We start from the raw sequence: 20,646 nt of genomic DNA on the forward strand, positions 1-20,646 counted from the left end.
ACCGCTTCAACTTCAGAGATCCAGCCTTGAGCTAAAGGGAACAACAACCAGCCTCATTCAGCCCAAGAAAAAAGTCTGAGGTTTCTAACCATCTTATATACAACCTTTATCCTGATAAAAATCCTAAAGTCAACATTTGATAGCTGTAGAACTGACAGAATTTAGAAAAAAAGCATTTTGTTTAAAGCCAGAGTTCCAGCGGTGCAGCCAACATTTTTGATAGTCATCAAAGCCTCATGCTGCACTGATGGGGAACGATGAGGTGGATCTGTACCCCCTCCTTTTTTTTTTCATGAAAGAGAATGTCACCATGTTGATCCTCCTTTTGTTTTGTTTTTCTATTTTAAATTCAAAGTGGACAAAATGAGTGGGGGGCAGTGGAGGGAGGTTGATAAGATTTTAGGGGGATTCCCCCCAAAACTGCCATGTTAATAATAGCCTGTTAATGCTTTTCCTGTGGTCTGAATCCCCCTCTCTTTGACGGTTACATTTTTCCGCTTTCCTTATTCAGGAATCTATCCATAGCTCCTTTTATTCTGTAACTACCATTGAATAGCATAGATGGCTCATTAACTACATGACTGCTTTTAATAAACTGCCTTTATAATAATTGGATTTGTCCTGCTTGCCCTAGTTTGACCTTGCCTTACAGGCATCTGAGCACAGTCGTATCATTGTCCGAAGGCCGTAGCAGGGGTTAAGTTGCGATGACCCGCTGAGATATGATCATCTTCTTCATTGTCTACTGGATGTGCTAATTAGCATGTTGAATGTCATGTCACATGTCCACTCTCTCCCAGTCAGTCCTCCCTTAGTGTGTTAGTGCACTCATGTCCGACTTCTGTCTGGAGAACAAAGACATATTTGTTAGTTGTCGAGTGTTTGGTCAGTCTGCAGTAACCCTATTTCTGGATTAACCCCACGGTTCAGACGTCCATCAGATCTCAATAACATTTAATATTTGTCATAATGGTGAGAGAGGCCTCAGTCCCAGTATGCAGTGGGCTCAGACGCTGCTTTCATGGATAGAGACAGACGACCACGGGGGTAGGTTTGGTTTTAGTCATGGAGACAGAACAAAAGGGGCTTTTAGAACACATTAATATATCACCCCAGCACATTATGGTTACACATTTATAACGGTTTCATGATAAGAATAATGGCAGAATGACAAGAAATAAAGAGGATATGCCCACCCAGTAAGCATCTCAGCAACAGATTTGCGATGTAGTCAAAACGTGTCTGTAAAATGTGGTTTTAGGTGCGTTTGCTGATTGTAAGTCTGTCAGGGATAGTTGCTCAAATGATCCTTATACTAAATGTAATAAAACACATTATGATAAGCACATTTGCATGGAACTGAATACATATTGAAACCTGAGAGAATAGCAAGACTGACCACTTGGGGGCAGCGGAAACAATCATCCTCCACTTCAAACAAACCCTGGTCCGTTGTATAGGACGGTCTGGTTTGTTAGGGCTGATGTGAAAGCTCAGGGAGGGATCACCCTCGAAATGATGATCTCAGTTTACTTCCTTGTGAACTACAGTCTGGTGCACTTGAGGAGCGAAAGGAAAGAAATGTAGGAAGTGAACCAGAAATGTTCATTTAATTGGCTCCTACGGGTGCTGAAATGTCACTGGGACATGAGTGGTCACTACAGTGTTCATTAAATCAGGATCAGGTGTGTAACAACGCTGTGAGGGAGGAGAGGAAGTGGAGGGGCTAAAGCAAGTGCACAATTGGGCTGTTAAAAAAATGCCAGTAAATTGTTGCGTTTTTGTTTGAAAGTTTTGTACGGCACCAGAGATTCGTGGAAGCTGTGCCTGTGGAATTCTGCTGGGTTGATTGTTAACAGTGTTTGGTTGGCTTGACAAGCATGACAAGCTTGACAACAGCTCCATCCCTGAATCGCGGTAGTCCACCTGTGCTGGATGTGTGGAGGCAATTTTGTATCATGCCGTGAAGCTGTCAGCAAATAGTTGCTTATTTACACATTCCAGCAGTTGTAATTAAAATACTCGTGTGTCCACGTGGTCAATCAGTCCAAATGAATGAAAGAAACGCTATGAGAGCACTTAGAGTCAATGCTCAATCCCAGCTCTTAAAACAGGACTTAATGCTCATTAAATTGGATTTGTAGTTTCTAGATTGTGATTGATTATCATGGACTCTCCTGTTGATCTTCTTTTCCTTTGCCTGTCTCAGATTTGTGCTCTCATTTGTTTTAATCAAACTCAGTTTTGTTTTACCTTCTGTATCTACCTGTTTTATTCTGAAATATACTTCCGTCATGTGTTTTTACTGCGTTACTTCCTGCCTCTGTCTGTCTCCCACCTTTTTGGACCGATCACCTGTGTCTCGTTAGTTAATCAGTCCTCATCAGCCACAGCTCTGTTCCCAGTGTTTCTCATCCAATCAGCTTCGTGCTGGCTCACCTCTTCCTGGTCTATTTAAGTTCAGTTCCTCGATTTTCATCAGTTCAGTTTTGTCGTCGCTGCTGCTGTTCTTTGTTTATTTTGACCGCCTCTGCCTCTGCCTCTGCCTCTGCCTCTGCCTTTGCGTTTGGCCTATTGACTTTGCAGGTTTTGGTTACGTTTTATTCATAAATCTTCAAGTCCTTCATGTCTTTCCTGCCTGCGGCGCACGCACACGAGAGGTAGTATTGATTACAACCGCTTTAATTTAAAATAAGTTCCATGAAATGAGATTCATACATTCATACCCTGCCCAGTGTGAACTTTTTTGCCTTACTGTTCCCCTATAGCACCATCACCACATCAGGCGACTGTATGACACTTCCTTCAACCCATCTGCTGTTGTTGATCATTTCTGAAGGTGTATCACGGCCAAAACAAAACGATGTTGAGATCTCAAAAAATGAAACTCTTCCAAATATATAACGATGACAGCAGTAAGGTCAAGTAAAGGTTCTCACTGCTCACAACTTGTAAATTGCCTCCATGTTGTTTCATGCAGCGCTAATGCACTGATAGTTTGGTTGACACAGATCCCCAAGTGCCATCAGGAAAAACACATTGAAAGACTTTCAGTTGAGTATCTTGCGTAACAACCAGTATTTGGTGTTTTTGTCTCTCTTCTTGTGAGGGATTCTGAAATCAGGTTTCATGTATTCAGTACATGTTTGATGCAAGAAGGGATTCTATAAAAAGTAATAAAATTGATAAAGTCACGTATCCGTATCTTGTAAGTGCAAGTAACTCACTATCGTGGCATTTTGACACGAGACGTACTTGCATCAAAGATCTCTCCGAGGCAGTGGTTCCTGAAATCTCGGCTGAGCCTGTCAGAACTCAATTTACACATGTTCAAATCATAACACCGTTACTCTCTCATTCATTTCATATTAAGTCCGTATAAACTGTTTAACAATCAGATAGAATTACATTTGCGATACATTCCAAAGAGGCTGAATTAGATAGACAGAGACATTTATCAAAGTCGGTATCATTGTCATGTGTATGTAAATACAATAAAACGCTTGTGCCCGACAGTATAAAGAAAAGAAAGAAAATTGTGTTAGAATAATTATATCATAGAACATTTACGATCATTTTTTCTCTTGAACATAGCTTCAAAGATTGTAGAATTTGCAATGAAAAGCTTAATCTGACAATGCTGCCACAAATAGTAATGTAGTTTACGTTTAGTAGACTGTAGTCTATCAGATAATCAAACTCGTGCCCTCATGTGCTTGTGAGTGGTAACTCGGTGTTAAACTGATGGTCTCAGCTTGGATCAGACTGGTGTTACATTACTTGACCGATCACATCAGAATCAGTGCTGGTTTTTGGACCATGTGAACGATGATTCATTCACTCGCTTTCAGATCTGCTGCACATTTAAACAGTAACGTGAGCAATTTGCTCTTAAAAAAAAAAAAATCTGTGTGATTCTGCCACGCCAAAGTGATTTTCAATCGCGTTATGTCTACCTCCCCCTGTTGCTTTTGCGCTCTGAGAACTGCTGCTCAAAGAAAGTGAGATACAGTGTTCAGTAAAAAGGAGAAACCACTCTCTCTTTATTTCTCTCTCTCTTCTCAGTTAGCAGTACTTGCCACGCGCTGTTGGACAGACTTCTGGAGGAGACCATCTCAGATCAGCTGTTTCCTCATCACCCGGATGTAGGCGATGACAGCCCAAGTAAGAGTTATCAGGGTTTCACTGCTGTGCACTACACACAAACATAAATTATCATAATGTAATTAGCATCATTGTTATTGTTATTATTATTATCATCTTGAGCTATAATGATCATGAGTCAGATATAAGACACAATTAAAATAGACGGATAAATAACATTTGTCGACACAAAATTAAAAAGTAATCTAATTATTTAATTTGCGTAGATTTATTAGAATAGCTTTTTCCTCTGGTTGTGCAAATGTAGTCTTCATATACATTCTGATGTCACTGGTTGAAGAGAGCAGTGAACAGAATAAGTTTTTAAGCGTGGCTCATGGTTAAGAATGACTAAGTTGCTAATTATGCATGACAATTTAGACCTTCAAAAATGGAAAATTGCACAAAATTAATTTTGGTTGTAACAACACAAGCAGCAGAGTTCCAGCCCCAGTGGAATAAGAAACCCCAACTTCTTTCTTTTTTTTTTTGTGATCAAAAGAAACTATTTTTAGTTGATTTATAACCAAAGGAAATGAGAGGGGGATTCAAAGATATAACAATTGAATGATATGTCTCATATATCTGACGTTTATCCCCCAGAGGGATTCCTGTGGCTGTTTGCCATATTAGCACTAGTGGTGGTTTCCTGTCCAACCATCACATGATGGTTTGCAGGCCTCATCCTTTTCTCACCATCCCTTCCGACAGTGACAGACACACAATCACTCAGACTTAACAATGACTCCGCCTGTTCGGCTTTACATTTCAATAATATTGGGACGAAATTTAGGCAGTAAGCCTGGGGGGTGGGTTCGGGTAGTTAGTCTTAGTAATTTGCAGGATCAGAAAGACTGTCTAAGCATTTACGTTGTAAACTATAAGAAATCTATCATGACTGGAAATTGATGTCTGTATAAACTACATAGTTTGAGGGTTGTGCAGTCTTGGCGGATGACATCATGCATTTAGCAAAAAAACACAAGTCATTAGCGTTCATTTGTAAGGAATCCCAGCTGTAGATTTTTTTTGTTTCCCCCTCTAGAATTTCTTTAACCACATTGTGTTTGGAAATTTAAGATTTATTCTTTTAATTAAACAGATGACAAAATGTGAAAGTATGTCATATGAAATTTCTTTCTACAAACACTCATTTATCATAATGATTATTGCGTGTGTTTTATTCTAGGTTGTGATAATTGAAATACTCTTCTCTCTTTTCTTTTTCCCTTTATTTTCCGCAGTAACCGCTTGTGATTTTGAGTCTCTCTGCCTCTGGACTTTATCAAATCACAGTCATCAAAATGACTGGACGGTAGCGTCTCCACAGCAACCAGAAAAGGCCCAGGGTGGGATGATTCCTGGGACTGACCACTCAGTCGGAAGCTCTGATGGTGAGAGTCCAGACTGTCACTGAAGATCAAATAAATCAGTGCTTCAAGATTCTGCTCGTACATCAGTTTTTAAGGGACTTATTTACAGATAGTGCTTGTTTATTAGTGTTTATTTTGGATTTCTACCAATGTCAAAGCTAAGATTTGTCTGAATGATTCATGGTGCAGACAATATTGTGCTATAAAACTGTCAAACTTGACATCTCCACTGTTTATCATAGGACACTTCCTTCTCCTTACCTCCTCCCCTGTCGCTGAGGCCTCTGGGAAATGCAAGTACCACATAACCAGTCCGGTTTTGCTAAGGAGTGAGCGGCATTGTGTTTTGCATGTGGCTCTGTATGAGACTGGTCCAGCTGTGGGCAACCTCACTTTCTTGATCACGCCAGTTTCCTCGAGTTCATCTGTTAACTCTGCGGCCATCAACCACAGGAGACGAGATGAGCTCAGGTCAGCAAAGAGGCCGTGGCTTCAGAACAGTTGTGCATTTAATGGTTTACCTTATTTCGTGTAGTGCAACACATCCATTCGATTCATGTCAAAAAGCAAAGACCTGTATCTTTACTGACTGAAGCGCTTGTCAATTTGAGGTCCATGCTGAAAAAAAAAAAAGAATGAAGTGCAGATGCAATGAAAGGTGACAGGGGCTTTCAGGCAGAACAAGGGCATAGAGACTAATACGTCTTACTTCTGTGACCTTAAAGTTATATTTTTTTTTAAAAAAAGGTTCTTTGCTGCTATGTTGGACAGAATGAAAGAACTGGAATCACGTGGGAATACCTGTCCCCCGAGAATTGTTTGGGAAATTGGGACAGGTATTTCCTATTGATCTAATGCTGATTTAGAGCAGCTAAAAGCATTTATATCTCTAGATGCAGACTCTGGAAATGAATTAAATATAATTACTGAGGACAGAAGAAGGATGGATGGGCATATGCAATAAGTTTGTACAATGGCTTTGTGAGTGTCCGTGCAGTAATGGACTGAGCAATTCCATTATACACCACAGACAGACAGTGGTTTCATTTGTTCAAACCACTATTCGCCCCATGCTAACCTGTAGCAATAATATCTGGATGCGCTATCCATTTAAAGCACACTTCTCGTCCCACAGATTTTACTGGAGTGCCGGTGCGTGTTTCCCCTGCTCTGACTTTTCTTGGAAGCCAACAGCCATACTAATCAAAGACAAACCATTTTTTCTTGACAAACACCGATTGGCATCTGTTTCCCTGATCTCTAATTTAATGGGTTTTTGCTTAAAAGCCTGAAATAGGGTCTGTGGTAAACAGAAGCTAATGGTATTTTAACAATTCGTTCTATGTCAGTAAATACCATATTGAATGGACAGGGTTTTTCTCTCTCCTGAAAATAGTGTTCGCTAACAGGGGCAAAAAAAAGACCACATAGTTTTCACAAACATTAGAAGTCTTTGTGCTGAATACAGAGGATGCATGAGGCTTATTTTTGGTGCATCTGTTGTGTTGTTCATTTGTAGCCTTTCTACTTCAAGCCATGGCAGTCATGCCTCAAAAAGAATAAAAGTGTTATTCACTTGTGAAGATCATCTTGGGATACAAAATCTGGATGTCTCATCACTGTTTGTGCGCCACAGAGTTTATTATGTGCTGTCCAAAATCCAATGCAACACCCCCCCCCCCCCACACACACACACACACAACCAAAAAAACCCCATGGATTCATACATTCATGTATCATATGGGAGTGATACACATTTCCTCCATATGAAGTGGTGTGCTGTTTCAAATTCTCAAAAAGCCAAAATCGTTTGCCATTGTAAAAGGTTTAGAATACATTAAATAACATAATCATGTCAATTACATAAAAATAAGACTTTAAATATCATATTGGCAAACTTTGTTAAAAATAGCAGTGGCAGCAACTATGAGCCTTCCCTTTAAGTATTTCTAAATGCTGCTTCACAGATGGTTGGAGCTGTGTATGACAGAGGCAAAATGTCACCAAGTCCAGCCAAAAACACCACACACAGACTGAGGAGTGGATGAATTCCTGAAGTTCTTTCCATTCCGGTTCATGTAGGTCTGAGTGGGAAGTTCTGGAGACTGTTATTGGACCGGTGGACGAGCCCTTTCAGGTGACTCTGCTTTACACTTCCTGTGTGAGTGAAGGTGGATCCACTCTGGCCCTCGACTCTCTAAAGCTTGTGGACTGTGAATCAGGTGAGTTCATAGAGATTGACATATTTATGATCCAACTAAAAAATGTAGTCCCCACTCTGAAGCCCAAGGTAGGGCACATCTGGTTTAAAGTTTCCAGAGAAAATGAATTGGAATAGACAGGAGGAAATGAAGGCATGGATGAGTATTTTTTACAACAGGACATGGGAAAGGATCCTTAACAACATTGTGAAAATTTGTGAAAAAAGATTTGAATACCAAGTGCTTCGGAGGCTAAAAAGAGAGGGTGTGATCAAGGATGAGAGTTACATATTAGGGAGGACTTAGAGCCGATGAAAGAGGAGTTTTGTTTTTTGTTGCGTTTCAGGGAAAGGATTTGGTGCTTCCAGTTTTATCTCATCCATAGCAATGAAAATTGAAATAAAATGAGAAGGATGAGAATCTAACCAAGGGGGTGGATGTAGATAATCACAAGGGTGTGGGCCAAATACAGGACCTTGAGGAACACCATGTCTGAGGGTGGATGTGACAGAAGAGTGTTTGGAAATGGAAATTGAATGTGATCTGTGGGGGAGGTAGAACCAGATCAAGCTGAGTGCCATGCCTCCAGTACCAAGTTCCTTAATCCCGGTTAGGAAAATGTCGCTCACTGTATTGATAATGGACGTCCTAACTTTTTTGACATTTTAGCTTTCGGTGTTTGCTATTGTTGAAGAATAACCTTGTCAGTTTGTTTTTACAAGGGACGTGGATTTTTCAAAGAACACCAAATAATGGACTCAAATCAGATTTACAGCAATTTAATATTTATTTTAATGTAATTATACGCATGTTTAATATATCTAGATACCACAGTCTATGCTATCAGTTTAAATGAATTACTATTTTAACTTGTGCTTTCATTCATTTTAGGAAACAATACATGCTTTGAATCGAAATACCGGTAACCAGAATAAATGCAATTGTTCCTTCTTGGAGACTTACCAGTGTGACTTGGTCATTTGAATGTTTTTTGTAGTTTTAGTTCACATCAATTTTCTATGGATAAAACAGCAATACAATAGTGCTTTTCTGCATGAGTCAGAACCTGTACAGCTTTTACTCTCTATTAATTAAAGAATATTTGATTTGTGGTTGCACAGATGCAGAACACCAGGTTATCAAACCTGATGTGGACTGTGGGGATTTTTTCTACTGTGAAAACTCTGAATATTGCATCGACCAGAGCCAAGTGTGCAATTTCCACACTGACTGTCCTTTAGGAGAAGACGAGGGCCTCATCTGTGGTGAATCATTTTCTTTCTTTAAAAAAATTCAAGTTATAATAAATAATGCTGCTTTGAGAGATCAGGGGTTTGAATTTCTGTAATACTTAAACAAATGTTTGCAGTTTTACAAGGCTTCTCTGTAACAATGAATAGGTTTGACTTTAATATGAAAATATTAAGCTGATTCAGATTATCTGGATATGTTAGATTGTTTGTTTGTGGGTGGACAGTTAAGTGAGACTGACATAGCAGTCCTCAAGCTAAATTTTGGGCTACTGGCAGGCCGTAATCCATTTGCATTAGCGGTTCATTTTTAAATCCATGATAAATTGCTAATCCCTTAACTGGAGTTACAAAATTATTCAACCATCAAGGGACTCCATTGCCTACACAATAAATGTGAAGTACAGGGAGTGACTATTAAATGAACACACCCGTCCTTGCATCATTTACATTGCATTTCCTGGGAATTCTTTTATTATATTGTCATGCCATGTTTTTAACAATATATCATGAAATAGTGTCTTTAAAATGGTGAAATAGCAGGTGTTCGATGATGTGCCATCAAGATGGATTTATGACTGTTTGGAATTCTCTATTCTATCTCTTCAGCCTCCGATTGCTCTCGTTATAAGATTTCACATGAAACCACAGTCGTGAACATTTTATTTTTCACCCTTGTACTCTGCACAGGCTCCCTGGCTTCTCTTCTTGCTTGTGAAAATCCACCACTAGCAGTTCTTGAGAACCTTCTGACATGTATGCATTAGATGTGAGAAGCAGATGAAAGGAGACACACGATGCAGCTTCATTTTCAGCAGAGGGAAAAAAAACAAGGTGCCTAACCAGTGCCTATGCAGCATCCGAGTGCTACCTCCACAACCACACCATCATTAAATTGATCTGGTGGTAACTCCCTGACAGTCACCACTGACAATCATGGGTCAGTGAATCAATTTCTCATCTCAGCTGAGCAGAAAAGAACACAGCGATCCCTTTCCTAGCCAACAGATTTCCTCCAAAGAGCTGCTCCATTTCAGCCAATTGTTGTTTTTGTTGTTGCACCGAGCACTTTGGAGCTGTTTCCGTACAGTCAGACACATCAATCGAATGCATCACAGCGCTGGTGTAATTCAGTCACAGTGTCGTGCTTCGGCGTGTTATGAATCCTCACCTTGACGCAGACAAACATATTTTCCTCCCACGCAGTTGCACACAAGCTGTAACTGGTTCTTGCAGGAGGAGCCTGTGCAGAGCACAAGGGTGCGAACCAAAATCTTCAAGACAATGCATGAGCCTTTACAGCTCTCCAAGGACTTCTCCTAAACTCATGCAGAAGAGGTGTTTCCACTTCACATCTCCATGTTATTTTGCAGACTTCTATAATTCAAAGAGAGGAGAAAAACCTAAAAGGCCTGAAAGGAAGGAAAGAAATGAAATCAATGGGGTCTGGGATATTTGGAGTTGTTAGTTGAGGACTTTCAGAGAGAAGAGCTGGGTTACAGAATAATTTTCTCCATCTCCACCAGTAAAATCTGTTTCCTATCGCACTTCATCATGAATGCTCATAAAATTCTCTGTGATTTCAAAGACACATTTTATAAATGGCTATGTAATCTAACGCAAGATCAAATGAAATAATATCAGTGGAATGCAGTTATTATCTTTATTGCTTTATTTGCTCTTGAATTTGTAAATGTAAAATGTGTTGGACAAATCAGATACACTGTATCTTAGCATTACTGGCTGGCATGTCTTTTTGAAAGATAGGCTAGAGGTTATGCTAATCAAGGCTAATCACCTCCCAGCCCCATATACATCCATCCTGTGTAGAAAATAAAGGTTTTGCACATGTATTTCTTGCAGCAGCTGAGATGCAGTGGCTGAAAAGTCCTGCCTTCATAGTGATGTTATAACTAAACCATGGCTGGAATTATAACTAATATGAAAAAACATGTAAATGACAGCTTTGGAATTGTGAGAAGAGCATGTTTTTTTTTTCTCATTCTGCATTTTCCCAGCAGTGGTAGGCACTCTTAAGTGTTATTCATGAATCTTGCATCTGTAAAAGCATGAATTAAAAATCCCAGGTGGCTATAGAATTGCAAACAAGCCCATTTCAATCTGCTAAAGGTCAGCACCTTCACCTGAAATTTTAGAGTCGAGTACGAGTTTGAAAATGAGAGCGGAAGGGAAGACGCAAACAGATTAGCTCACATTTTACACATCAATAATACAGTCCCCCTAAAGCATAACACATGTATTAAGTTCATTCTGGAGTCCGTTGCCTCCTCTTACATCAGGAAATTATTATTCAAGCAGAGGAGATGTTCTTAACAGCTGTTATCTTTGTCGTCTGCGATGCCTCAGGTGCTCTTCCGTTTGGCTCCCACTGTTCATTTGACCAGGATGCTTGTGGTTGGTCTGTATCCAACCAGCACATGGCCTGGAGGAGGGTGGCTGGGGAGGAGCTCCTAGAGAGAGAGGATATGCAGGGTGTCACTCTACAGAGCACACCAGGTTAGCAGCTGTTCTTCCCTTTCCCTTCCCTCCCTTTCAAAGTTTTCCTGTAGTGAGACATGAAGGTTCATGTCCACATGTCTCTACTTCATGTCAAACCTCAATTTTCTTTCGTCTCCTGGTTTGTAGCTCTTTCTACCCCAAGCTAACGATATACGCATGCCTTGTGAGGTTATTACCGCATGGATTTCTACTTTAGTGTAAGCAAAGTTAAAGACAGAGATAAAGAAAAAGATAAAACATTGCTAATTACACGATCCATCAATTTCACATGTACACAACTTTATTATACTGACTTCATGGAGACCGACCACTGACATGGTGCAGCTCCATTACTCTAACCAATTGAATGCCAAACCCAGTTAAACCCCAACCCCTAAAGTCTAGTATTAATCCTCAACAGCAATTAAAACAATCCTTGTGGACTCCATGAGCTTTGTGTGGACCAAAACGCTGGACCACAGACGTGAAGCGTGCCTCTGGTTTTCAGACCCCACAAAGCAGTCAACAATTACCTGGATTAAAATGACAGATGGGTGGTAGCCTATTCTGCCAGTCTGAAGTCACAACCACCCATGAGAAAAAGGGTAAAACCCATGCGTCTGTCTCAATACAATTCTCCTATTGTATCAAACAGTGAGGTATACTCTGCGCAGCTCTGTACCTGCTGGCCCCTGTTGCACATTATCTCTTTAAACAGCAGGAGCAAAAACCATTTACTTGTTGCTATTCAAAATTCAAGTCAAAGTCAAAGCCATCCCCTGCTGTGACACATGTTTTAAGCAACCATGGAACCCATTTTCAAATTAGTGTTTTCCATTTAATATCATTAATGATCATTAAGATTGAAAAAAATGTAATTATTTTATTAAAATAATGTTTTTTGGCAAAGTTTTAGTGACCCCGTATGAATTTACTGCTTTCATAGGTGCACCCACTGATCCCACGTAACGACTGCACTGCTTGACCTTTGGGAGTTCATAAAGATTATTTTAATGAAGCTGCATATATTTGTGCTCAACTTTATCTGTTCGCTTCATATTAACCTCCTGTTTTTACTTCCTTCAATCCTTGGGGTATTTTTCTTTTGAATACTGCTTGAGTGATTAACCAAGTTCTTCAGAAACTGTCATTTGCGGCTGTATGCGGTTTTCTTGGCGTTTTTTTTATATGACCACTCAAGCTTCGTTGTGTTGTCCACCCCTCCCCAGGCCATTTCTTGTTTCTTCAGGTTCGAGAGAGTAATTCCCTGCAAGAAGCTTCCATTCACAGCTTCTTCTTCCCTCCTCCCATCTCCACCAATGCCTGCCAGGTCAGTTTGTTTATTTATGCTGATTAAATCTGTGTTTGCTCCCTTTTGAGGATGTTCTTTGGTTTAAGTAAGACTGAACAAAGGTCGTGTCATCATGTTTTGCTAAGCTGTCAATTTTCTTTTCTTTTTTCTGTCTGTGCAGATGCGTTTTTCTTTGTACCTGTTTGGCAACTTCAATGGCTCATTGTTGGTGGCTATAGAAGAGAACGGGACCGCCACTGCACCGCTCGTCTGGGAGAGAAACCATCAGTCAAGAGATGACTGGGAAGATGTTGTCTTGCAGCTGACCGGCCTTCATCATGGGTACTTGAGCAGACGATTATCTAACAATGTTCTGTAAATGCTATTTTAAAAAATTCCCCTTATGGTTTTCAGCTTTACTTACAGTACTTTCCTTCCCCTCTCTCTCCCTCACACACTAAAGGTCTCACTTCGGTTACAAAGCTAAAGACGTAGCAATCATTTTGAAGATTTGTCCTTTTCTGTATGCCCTGCTTGTAATTTACATATATTCATGCTGCCTTTCACGTGAATGCAGGAGGAGTTCCATGAAAACACTGATGGCTTGTGCTTTGCTCAAGGTTCCATGTCAGGGTGACAGCTGTGTGGGTACAAGGCTCCAATGCTGACATTGCGCTTGATGACATTGCAGTTGGAGCAGCCTGCTTCAACATGGGTAAACTATCACTGTTCAGGCAGAGACACTTGTGTCCAGATCATCAAAATGTTTCCAGCTGCTCCATGTCAGATATCTTCTAAGATAATGTTCGCTGCCTCAGTGAAATGCACCTGCAACAGATGTGTAAATGAGCGTGTTTTTATTCATTAAATTTTTTTTTTTGGTAAAGTTATTTTATTTTTGGTAAAGTAATTACAGCTGTGATGCCTCCACTTGTAAAATATTACCATCACTCATAATTTTGATGGAACCAAATTTTCGCTGAAGTAAATAGAAAGCAGACGACGACATGAGGTTCTCTTAAATATTAAAACTTGCAAATGACTAACTGATGACTGCTGTCTTTGTTTTAGTCCCAATTTCAATTGGTTGTGACATAAGGCTAACTAATTAAATGTTTTACTGCAAGGCAGTAAAAACATGCGCCAACATTCTTGCGTCAGTTCACTTTGTTGCTATGCCTTCTTTTCCTCTGAGAGAATTTCTAGATATTTGGTACAAATGTGGACTCAAAAATGAATTTATTTAAATTAGAGGTGAAAGGTAAGGGTCACTGTTCTATGTCATGTTTTTGGATTCAGAGCCATTCAGACTCAGAAGACGTTACGTCAGTGGGTGCAATTAAGGTTAAAGAAAAATTACCAGAACACACGAAGGTGAAAAAAGAGAGAAAAAGACAAATAAAACCGCTGTTAGCCCCGGCCGGTTGTCCGCACAAGCAGCAACCCAGAACCAGAGGGGTTTTTTTAGGGGCCAAAATGGAAGAATGCAGGTTAAGGAGAAATTTCACACCGGTGCCTAGAATTAAATGAGGAAGTTACGCATTTGTATCCAAAAGGTCAACTTGATTGTTCACTCTTTTTGCCATTATTGACAGACATGGATGTAAATTACAGCCTGACTAGTAAAAGTCCCTTTCCACAGGCTGTTGCCGGGTAAATGGGGTTAATTAATTTTCCATTTATCTTGGCAGGACTCTTTTAATAGCGCTGACAATAGGTAGTATAGTGCCATAATTAATAGTATTCGTTACACCAATGGTAAGTGTGACTGCTGTGAAATCGTATTTTGGTAAATACCTTCTTCTGCTGTTCTGAAACAGTCTCATGGTAGATTGTAGTATTTCCTGCAGCTGATACACAGAGGAGACATCTGACTATTAAGATTAGAAACAAACAGAAAAATGATTCATCCCGTCTGTTCCTTTTTGTGTGATTTAAAGGCAGCTGGTCTCCAATCTTACTAGAGAAGCTCAGTAATTAAACTGATATGTGGTTGATGCTTAGTTCCAGTTGGGTGAGACTAAGATTTTTCTCATTTCAAATTGATTCTTTCAAGCAATTTACTTCAGTAAGAAGTTAATATATCTTTCTTCTGTCTTATTTCTAAATGTGATATTTTCTCTCGTGAAATGCGGATGAATGAATGTGGCACGCATTCCTCCCACCTTTCTCAACCTTTTTTTTCCTTTGCCTCTGCTCAGATCTCAACTCTATGGTGCCCATGGCAGACTTGAAGGATTTCTTTAGCCCCCTTCCAGAGCCTTCGGCCTCAGGTAACATTCCCAGCTGTCGCTTTGGATACCTTGTGAATTTCAAAAGCGTCCCTTGTCTACTGTCTCATTTTAATCCATTAATCCATTATGTATGCAGAATTTTAATACGATTGTACCCTCACAATGTCTCTTGGTGCATGAAACATAATCTGCCAAATGAACCGACTAGAAGCTTTTAATCCAGTCGGCAGGTGGTTCACGCAGTTTCCAGTGGCTCTAGATGCCATCCTTATGTATGTCTGTTATTCGAGTCAATCTTTGTGAACAGGGTTTTTTCTTTACTTTCTCCCACAGTGTTTTTTTCTTTGCCTTTTTTTTCTAGAGGTTTCTCTGATGACATGGTTTTTTAACTCGTGTGGCGCCAGCGGTCCCTACGGGCCGACCCAGGCCCAGTGTGACAGCACCTACAGGAACAAAAATGTCAACGTTACAGTCGGGAGGGACAGCCCCTTGAAAGGAGTCCAAATGTGGAGGGTTCCTGCTACGAATAGATACCAGTAAGTGACAATCTCTCAGGTTAAATCTGCATATGAGAAAAACAACAACACACAACTCGACAACTGATTCTCACAGATGGCAAAGAAGAAAAAATGCACAACATAAAAGGCTGCACAGATTTGGAAGAGGCGAGTCAGAGGCATGACTGGATTATGAGGGAATGAGCTGTTCTGGGTCCTCAGTGTTCCTGATTCTTGTCCTGCCAGATCAAGACTGCTAAAAGCTGACCATTATGGGACCTCATTATCACTTTCATGACACACGATCGGGCAACAGCAAAGTGTCAGGATCTATCCTACGATGTTCAATTACAGAAAGCTGTTTGCTGTCTCTACCAATATCAGCGCACATCTGTGAGATCAGACAGATGCCCTTTGTTCAACTGCTCTGCTTTCTATCTTGTTTGATTCATACTGAGGAGCCTGCCTGAGCCAGAGTGAAGTTCCTCTCAGTCACAGCATTTAATCCCCCCGTGGTGCACTGGTCTCCCTCAGGATCTCGGCCTACGGCGCTGCAGGTGGGAAAGGAGCCAAAAACCACAACAAACGCAACCATGGGATCTTCATATCTGCAGTTTTTCCTCTGGAGAAAGGAGATATACTTTACATCTTGGTGGGCCACCAGGGAGAGGATGCGTGCCCTGGGGTGAGTAGGGTGAGCACTGGCTGGATGAGTGTGTGTGATGTCCCAGCAGGGTATCTTTTGCCAGGGAGATTAGAGGACGACCTAGATACACAATTCTTGCCGACTAGATTCATGTTTTGTGGAGATGGATTTTTTTTTTTTTAATCTGAAGCTTGACTCTCCTTCTAGAGAAATCCCCAAACCCAGAAGATATGCCTGGGGGAGTCATCTTTGATTGAAGATGACGTCAGGGGCGAGACTGGTGCAGAGTGGGCTGGAGGAGGAGGAGGAGGAGGGGGGGCTACCTATATCTTTAAGGTGAAGGCAAAGACCTCTGCACTTTTCCAGTATTGTGTGTGTTAAGGGTATGTGTGCAGAATAGCTTTGAAAATATATTCTGCAGTGATTTAGATATAGATTTGACATGTATCAGAGGTCATAAAGCAAATATTAAACAAGCAAAAATGTAAAAAATTGGCGTAAAAATGTAAGTTTCTGTCTCACCAGATGGAGGGTGACGAGCTGGTCCCTTTGCTGATTGCTGCTGGTGGAGGAGGAAATTCCTACATGGAAGATCCCGAGTCCAGTCTGGACCAGATACCATTGGAGCAGTATGAAAACAGCACCACAGCTTCCAGTAGCAACGGTCAGACTGGCACCGCAGGTAGAATAATTCACAACTACCAGAACTTGTTTGAAGGGGTGTGGTCGCACAAAAGCAAAAAAATATTGACAGACATGCAGAAAAATTCAATGAATGTGTTTATTACGTGATTATTACCGCCGCCAAAGTGATTATGTGATCTGTCCACTTTGTCTGTCAGCAGGGTTGCGTAAGACCACAAGGCAGTGTAGTATGGGCCAAAGAAGAATCCATTATATTTTAGGGGGGGCAAGTTCATTCAACATTCTTAAAATCTTGGGTTCAGCTGAGTTCAGCATGGCAAAGGTCTGCGTTCTAAAAACCTTTGAAGTCGTTTGTTTGTCAGCAGAATTTCGAACAAAACAAGAGGCCAAATTTCACCAAAGATGGGGGAGAGGTGTAGTATGGGTCAAGAAAGAACCAATTAAATTTGGGGGTGGATTGTGTGGCTTTGGCGACCTTGGCAGAGGTATGCACTCTCCAAGTGCTTCATAATAGAAATTGAAAAAAAATCCAATTTTCTAATGCATTGTGATGTCATAGTTACAAAAGTTTAGACATTTCCTCTCTCGACATTTTACAGGATGAAAAAAGTCTATATATGCACACGTGTATGGATATATATATATATATACAAATATGTATATACTGCACATATATTTCTATATAATGTGTATGTTTATGTATGTGTGTACATATATTGATAACACACACACACAAACTACATGATACACTCACTCTCTCTCTCTTTCTGTCTCTCTCTCACCCACACACACGTACGCGCGCACACACACACTCGCACACATACATACAGTCGTAGCGTGACATGCTCCACGCAGCAGGGTGTGATTGGCCCTGTCGATACTGGCAATACTGGGATCTTTCTGGAATGGGTTATTATCTGGCTGACAGGTCTTGACCTCTGTAGCTGCCTATAAATGGCCATCTGTTACTTCATCAGTTGTGAAATCTCTGTGGGATTCTTTGGACAGAGATCTATTAGGGGACCTTTGCACCGTTTAGCTGTGTTTATAGGAGGTATGTCGAGAGGAAAATATGATGTCTGCTTTGTTCAAGCTCTCCACCTTAGACATAACGAAGCTCCGTTGATCATCAGTACGACAGTTGGACCTTTTTTCTTATATTTGAAAATATAAATCATCTGTTAATAAATAGCCTTCCAGTTGTCTTAGCACAATCATTTTTCAAAAGCTTGAAATGTTTCTGTCACTGCTTGGATCTTTGCTTCGTCTGACATAACCAGCTCTTGGGATAACGGTGAGATCCAAAAGACAATGTGATTATGATTAAGCCTTCATTATGTAATACATTTGTCTAAGTGATCACATTGATCGTACTGTCTGTGTTTTTTTTTTTTTTTAATCTGTTCTCAGACATTCACTTCTGTTTACAAAATCTGTATCTGAATCACAAATTCATATGCCCACCTTCAGTATGGCGGAGGCAGTTGGTTGAAATCGGACTTTCCCAGCTCACCTTTTACACCTTGTACCTAACAAGTTAGCGAGCGCCACCCCAGCTGAACGGCAGAATTCAAAGATGATGAAAGAAAACGGTGAACGAGATCAACTTGATCGTGTCGTCTGTTCAGAAATATGCCGTTTGTTCCATAGTTTGTTCTATGCACTGTTGGACCTCCAGGTTCCTCATTGCAGCATCATGGACAAAACATGTACAGACTGCTGCAGAAAATTTGATTCCCATCTGCATGCTTAGTATGTTAGTCCGACTTCAAACAGGAGGATTTCAGTCAGCCTCATGTGTTTACATGTGTTTGAAAAGTTCAGTTTTAGTCAAACACAGTAATTAAACTTTTCTAAAATCACTTCTTGAGGATAGATTTTATATGCCTACCTGGCACAGAAAAGGAAGCCGCAAGTCACAGGAAGTGGAAAACTAGGGTTCTATCAGGGCACCAAAGCTCAACCACCTCTTGAATGCACAGATGAGAAATGAACTCTTTTTGTGAATGTTTCCTTCATTTTCTCAGTGGTGTGTTTGGAGGAATGCCCAACAAAAGGAGAACCAATTGAGAAAAAGAATTTGAACAACATGTTGCAGTGATGTAGCAACCATCCTAGCAAGGGATTTCCTGAAAGTCTGCAGTAAGAAAGCGTATGTCATTTGTCACATGGCCAAGTGACAGATGTACTTTATGTCTGCGTTCGTACAGGGCAATGAAAACAGACACTCCAGCAGCAGCAGTTATCAGTAGCCACAATCCATTCTTTCTGAATTTGGCCATACTCTGTCTGAACCGTGCGGGGAAACCATTGTGAACCAGAGAAGGAAAAAAACCAAAACAAAACACCATGTTGAATTTCTACACTTCAGCCGTCTGCTCTGTCTGGAGCATGTCATCAGTCCGGGCCTACGGCCTGCTTCAGCTGCCCAAACCTGTGAGATTATTTTGCTCATCTGGATAGATTTTTTTGTTGTTGTTTTTTTTACATTTTTTTTGAGGTGGTTGATGCTGTTTTCTTGTGAAAGTGGGTACGATGTGGAGTCTGCATGCTGTTGCTGCGGGGTTTCTTCCAAACGCTCCAGAAAACTCGCAGTCTTGGTTGCTTGGAGACTAAATTACCTTTAGATTGTGGACGGTCTCTCGCAACTGTGTATAAGATGTGCTTGATACCAGAGTTAAACAATATAATTTGTCTTTTTATTTCTCCATGAGATTGGGAAAGAGAAAACATAAAAATTTTATGAACCCCAAAAAAAGAATTTCTTCTTTTTCTCATGTTTCTATTATCCTCAACTTCTTTAGATTGATTTATTGTTTTATTCCTTATTTCTCCTAAGGGGAAGCAGAGAGAATTCAATAATCTCCTTATATAAATTATTTGGGATGAGACAAAGAAAAGAGCAACAACATTTTCCTCTTGTTATGCATGTTTGTGGTTTTTAGCTGGTGCAGCCTCAATTTGTGAGCTGCTTCTTGAATGCCGTTTTCAACACATATCCATGCAACTTTTAACAGTTTTGGACTGAGTGACATCAGTTTGAGTGGATGTTAGTGTTGTAATTTTCGAACTCCTGATTCTGATATATTGCCTCCATCGATATGAGTGAGATTTTCTGTTCCACCATTGCACTTTTCATTCTTTGCTCCATATCAGGTCTGGCCTGGATCAAACTGAACCTTGGTGCACTTTGTTAGCAGTGTGAACATTTCTGTAGATGGTTTGGATTTATTACAGTGTTCTGTTTCATTTAGGTTCCTCTTCACCCACTAAGAGGGGAAGCTAAGCCGATGTAGTCAGTGTCCTCTGACACCAAGGCTACAAGCAGTTAACATACAACAGCTTATACATCCCCCAAATGCTCCAAATGTGTAATGTTATAGGGAGGCAGCTGCTGCACCACGATGATACCGATCTAGCCGTGGGAGACAAGAAAAAAAGAAAGTTATAACACTCAGGCACCAAAGGGAACGCTCCAGAAATTTATTGAAACAATAAAACAAAGTAAGGATTACACTGAGCACCAACGAGTCCAAAGGGATAAAAAAAAAATAAAAAAATTAAAAGATCAGAGAATCCTGGTGGGAAATGTGATATATTGAACTGATGGTGTCCAAAACTGAAAAAAGTTTACACAGGAAGAAAATGGAAGTTGGCTGGAACTCCGTGGCAGTCAAGATAAAGAAATAATGACCAGTGAGACGCAGGTCCATAGAAGAAGGCAGAATAATCTGACACAGACAGGAGTTTAAACAGACATCTGAGCTGTGGAGGCTATCAGATGAAAACTGAAACTGACGCTCAAAAGTCCAAAACACAAAAACTGCAGGTACAAATGTACAAAAAGAGAAAAATGTGAGTTTAAAG

The 20,646-nt window shown here is 40.4% G+C and overlaps 1 protein-coding gene across 1 annotated transcript in view; it reads left to right on the plus strand.

Annotated features, from left to right (window-relative positions):
• Positions 1-2,512: 2,512 nt before the first annotated feature.
• The window catches only part of ltk (leukocyte receptor tyrosine kinase), a 38,026-nt gene continuing 19,892 nt past the window's right edge, over positions 2,513-20,646 (plus strand). Inside the window, exons 1-16 of the mRNA XM_086183749.1 lie at positions 2,513-2,660; positions 2,769-2,791; positions 4,066-4,164; positions 5,388-5,537; positions 5,759-5,987; positions 7,599-7,738; positions 8,839-8,982; positions 11,335-11,484; positions 12,696-12,796; positions 12,939-13,099; positions 13,378-13,472; positions 14,959-15,030; positions 15,353-15,527; positions 16,023-16,173; positions 16,342-16,470; positions 16,660-16,816. Coding sequence (XP_086039875.1) covers positions 2,626-2,660; positions 2,769-2,791; positions 4,066-4,164; positions 5,388-5,537; positions 5,759-5,987; positions 7,599-7,738; positions 8,839-8,982; positions 11,335-11,484; positions 12,696-12,796; positions 12,939-13,099; positions 13,378-13,472; positions 14,959-15,030; positions 15,353-15,527; positions 16,023-16,173; positions 16,342-16,470; positions 16,660-16,816 — 2,011 coding nt within the window. The 5' untranslated portion in view covers positions 2,513-2,625. The remainder of the gene's footprint in view (positions 2,661-2,768; positions 2,792-4,065; positions 4,165-5,387; positions 5,538-5,758; positions 5,988-7,598; positions 7,739-8,838; positions 8,983-11,334; positions 11,485-12,695; positions 12,797-12,938; positions 13,100-13,377; positions 13,473-14,958; positions 15,031-15,352; positions 15,528-16,022; positions 16,174-16,341; positions 16,471-16,659; positions 16,817-20,646) is intronic.

The sequence above is a fragment of the Aulostomus chinensis genome, chromosome 17, assembly GCF_037954235.1.
Source record: "Aulostomus chinensis isolate RoL2024-O1b breed Wild chromosome 17, RoL_Achi_v1.0, whole genome shotgun sequence".
Taxonomy (NCBI): Eukaryota; Metazoa; Chordata; class Actinopteri; order Syngnathiformes; family Aulostomidae; genus Aulostomus; species Aulostomus chinensis.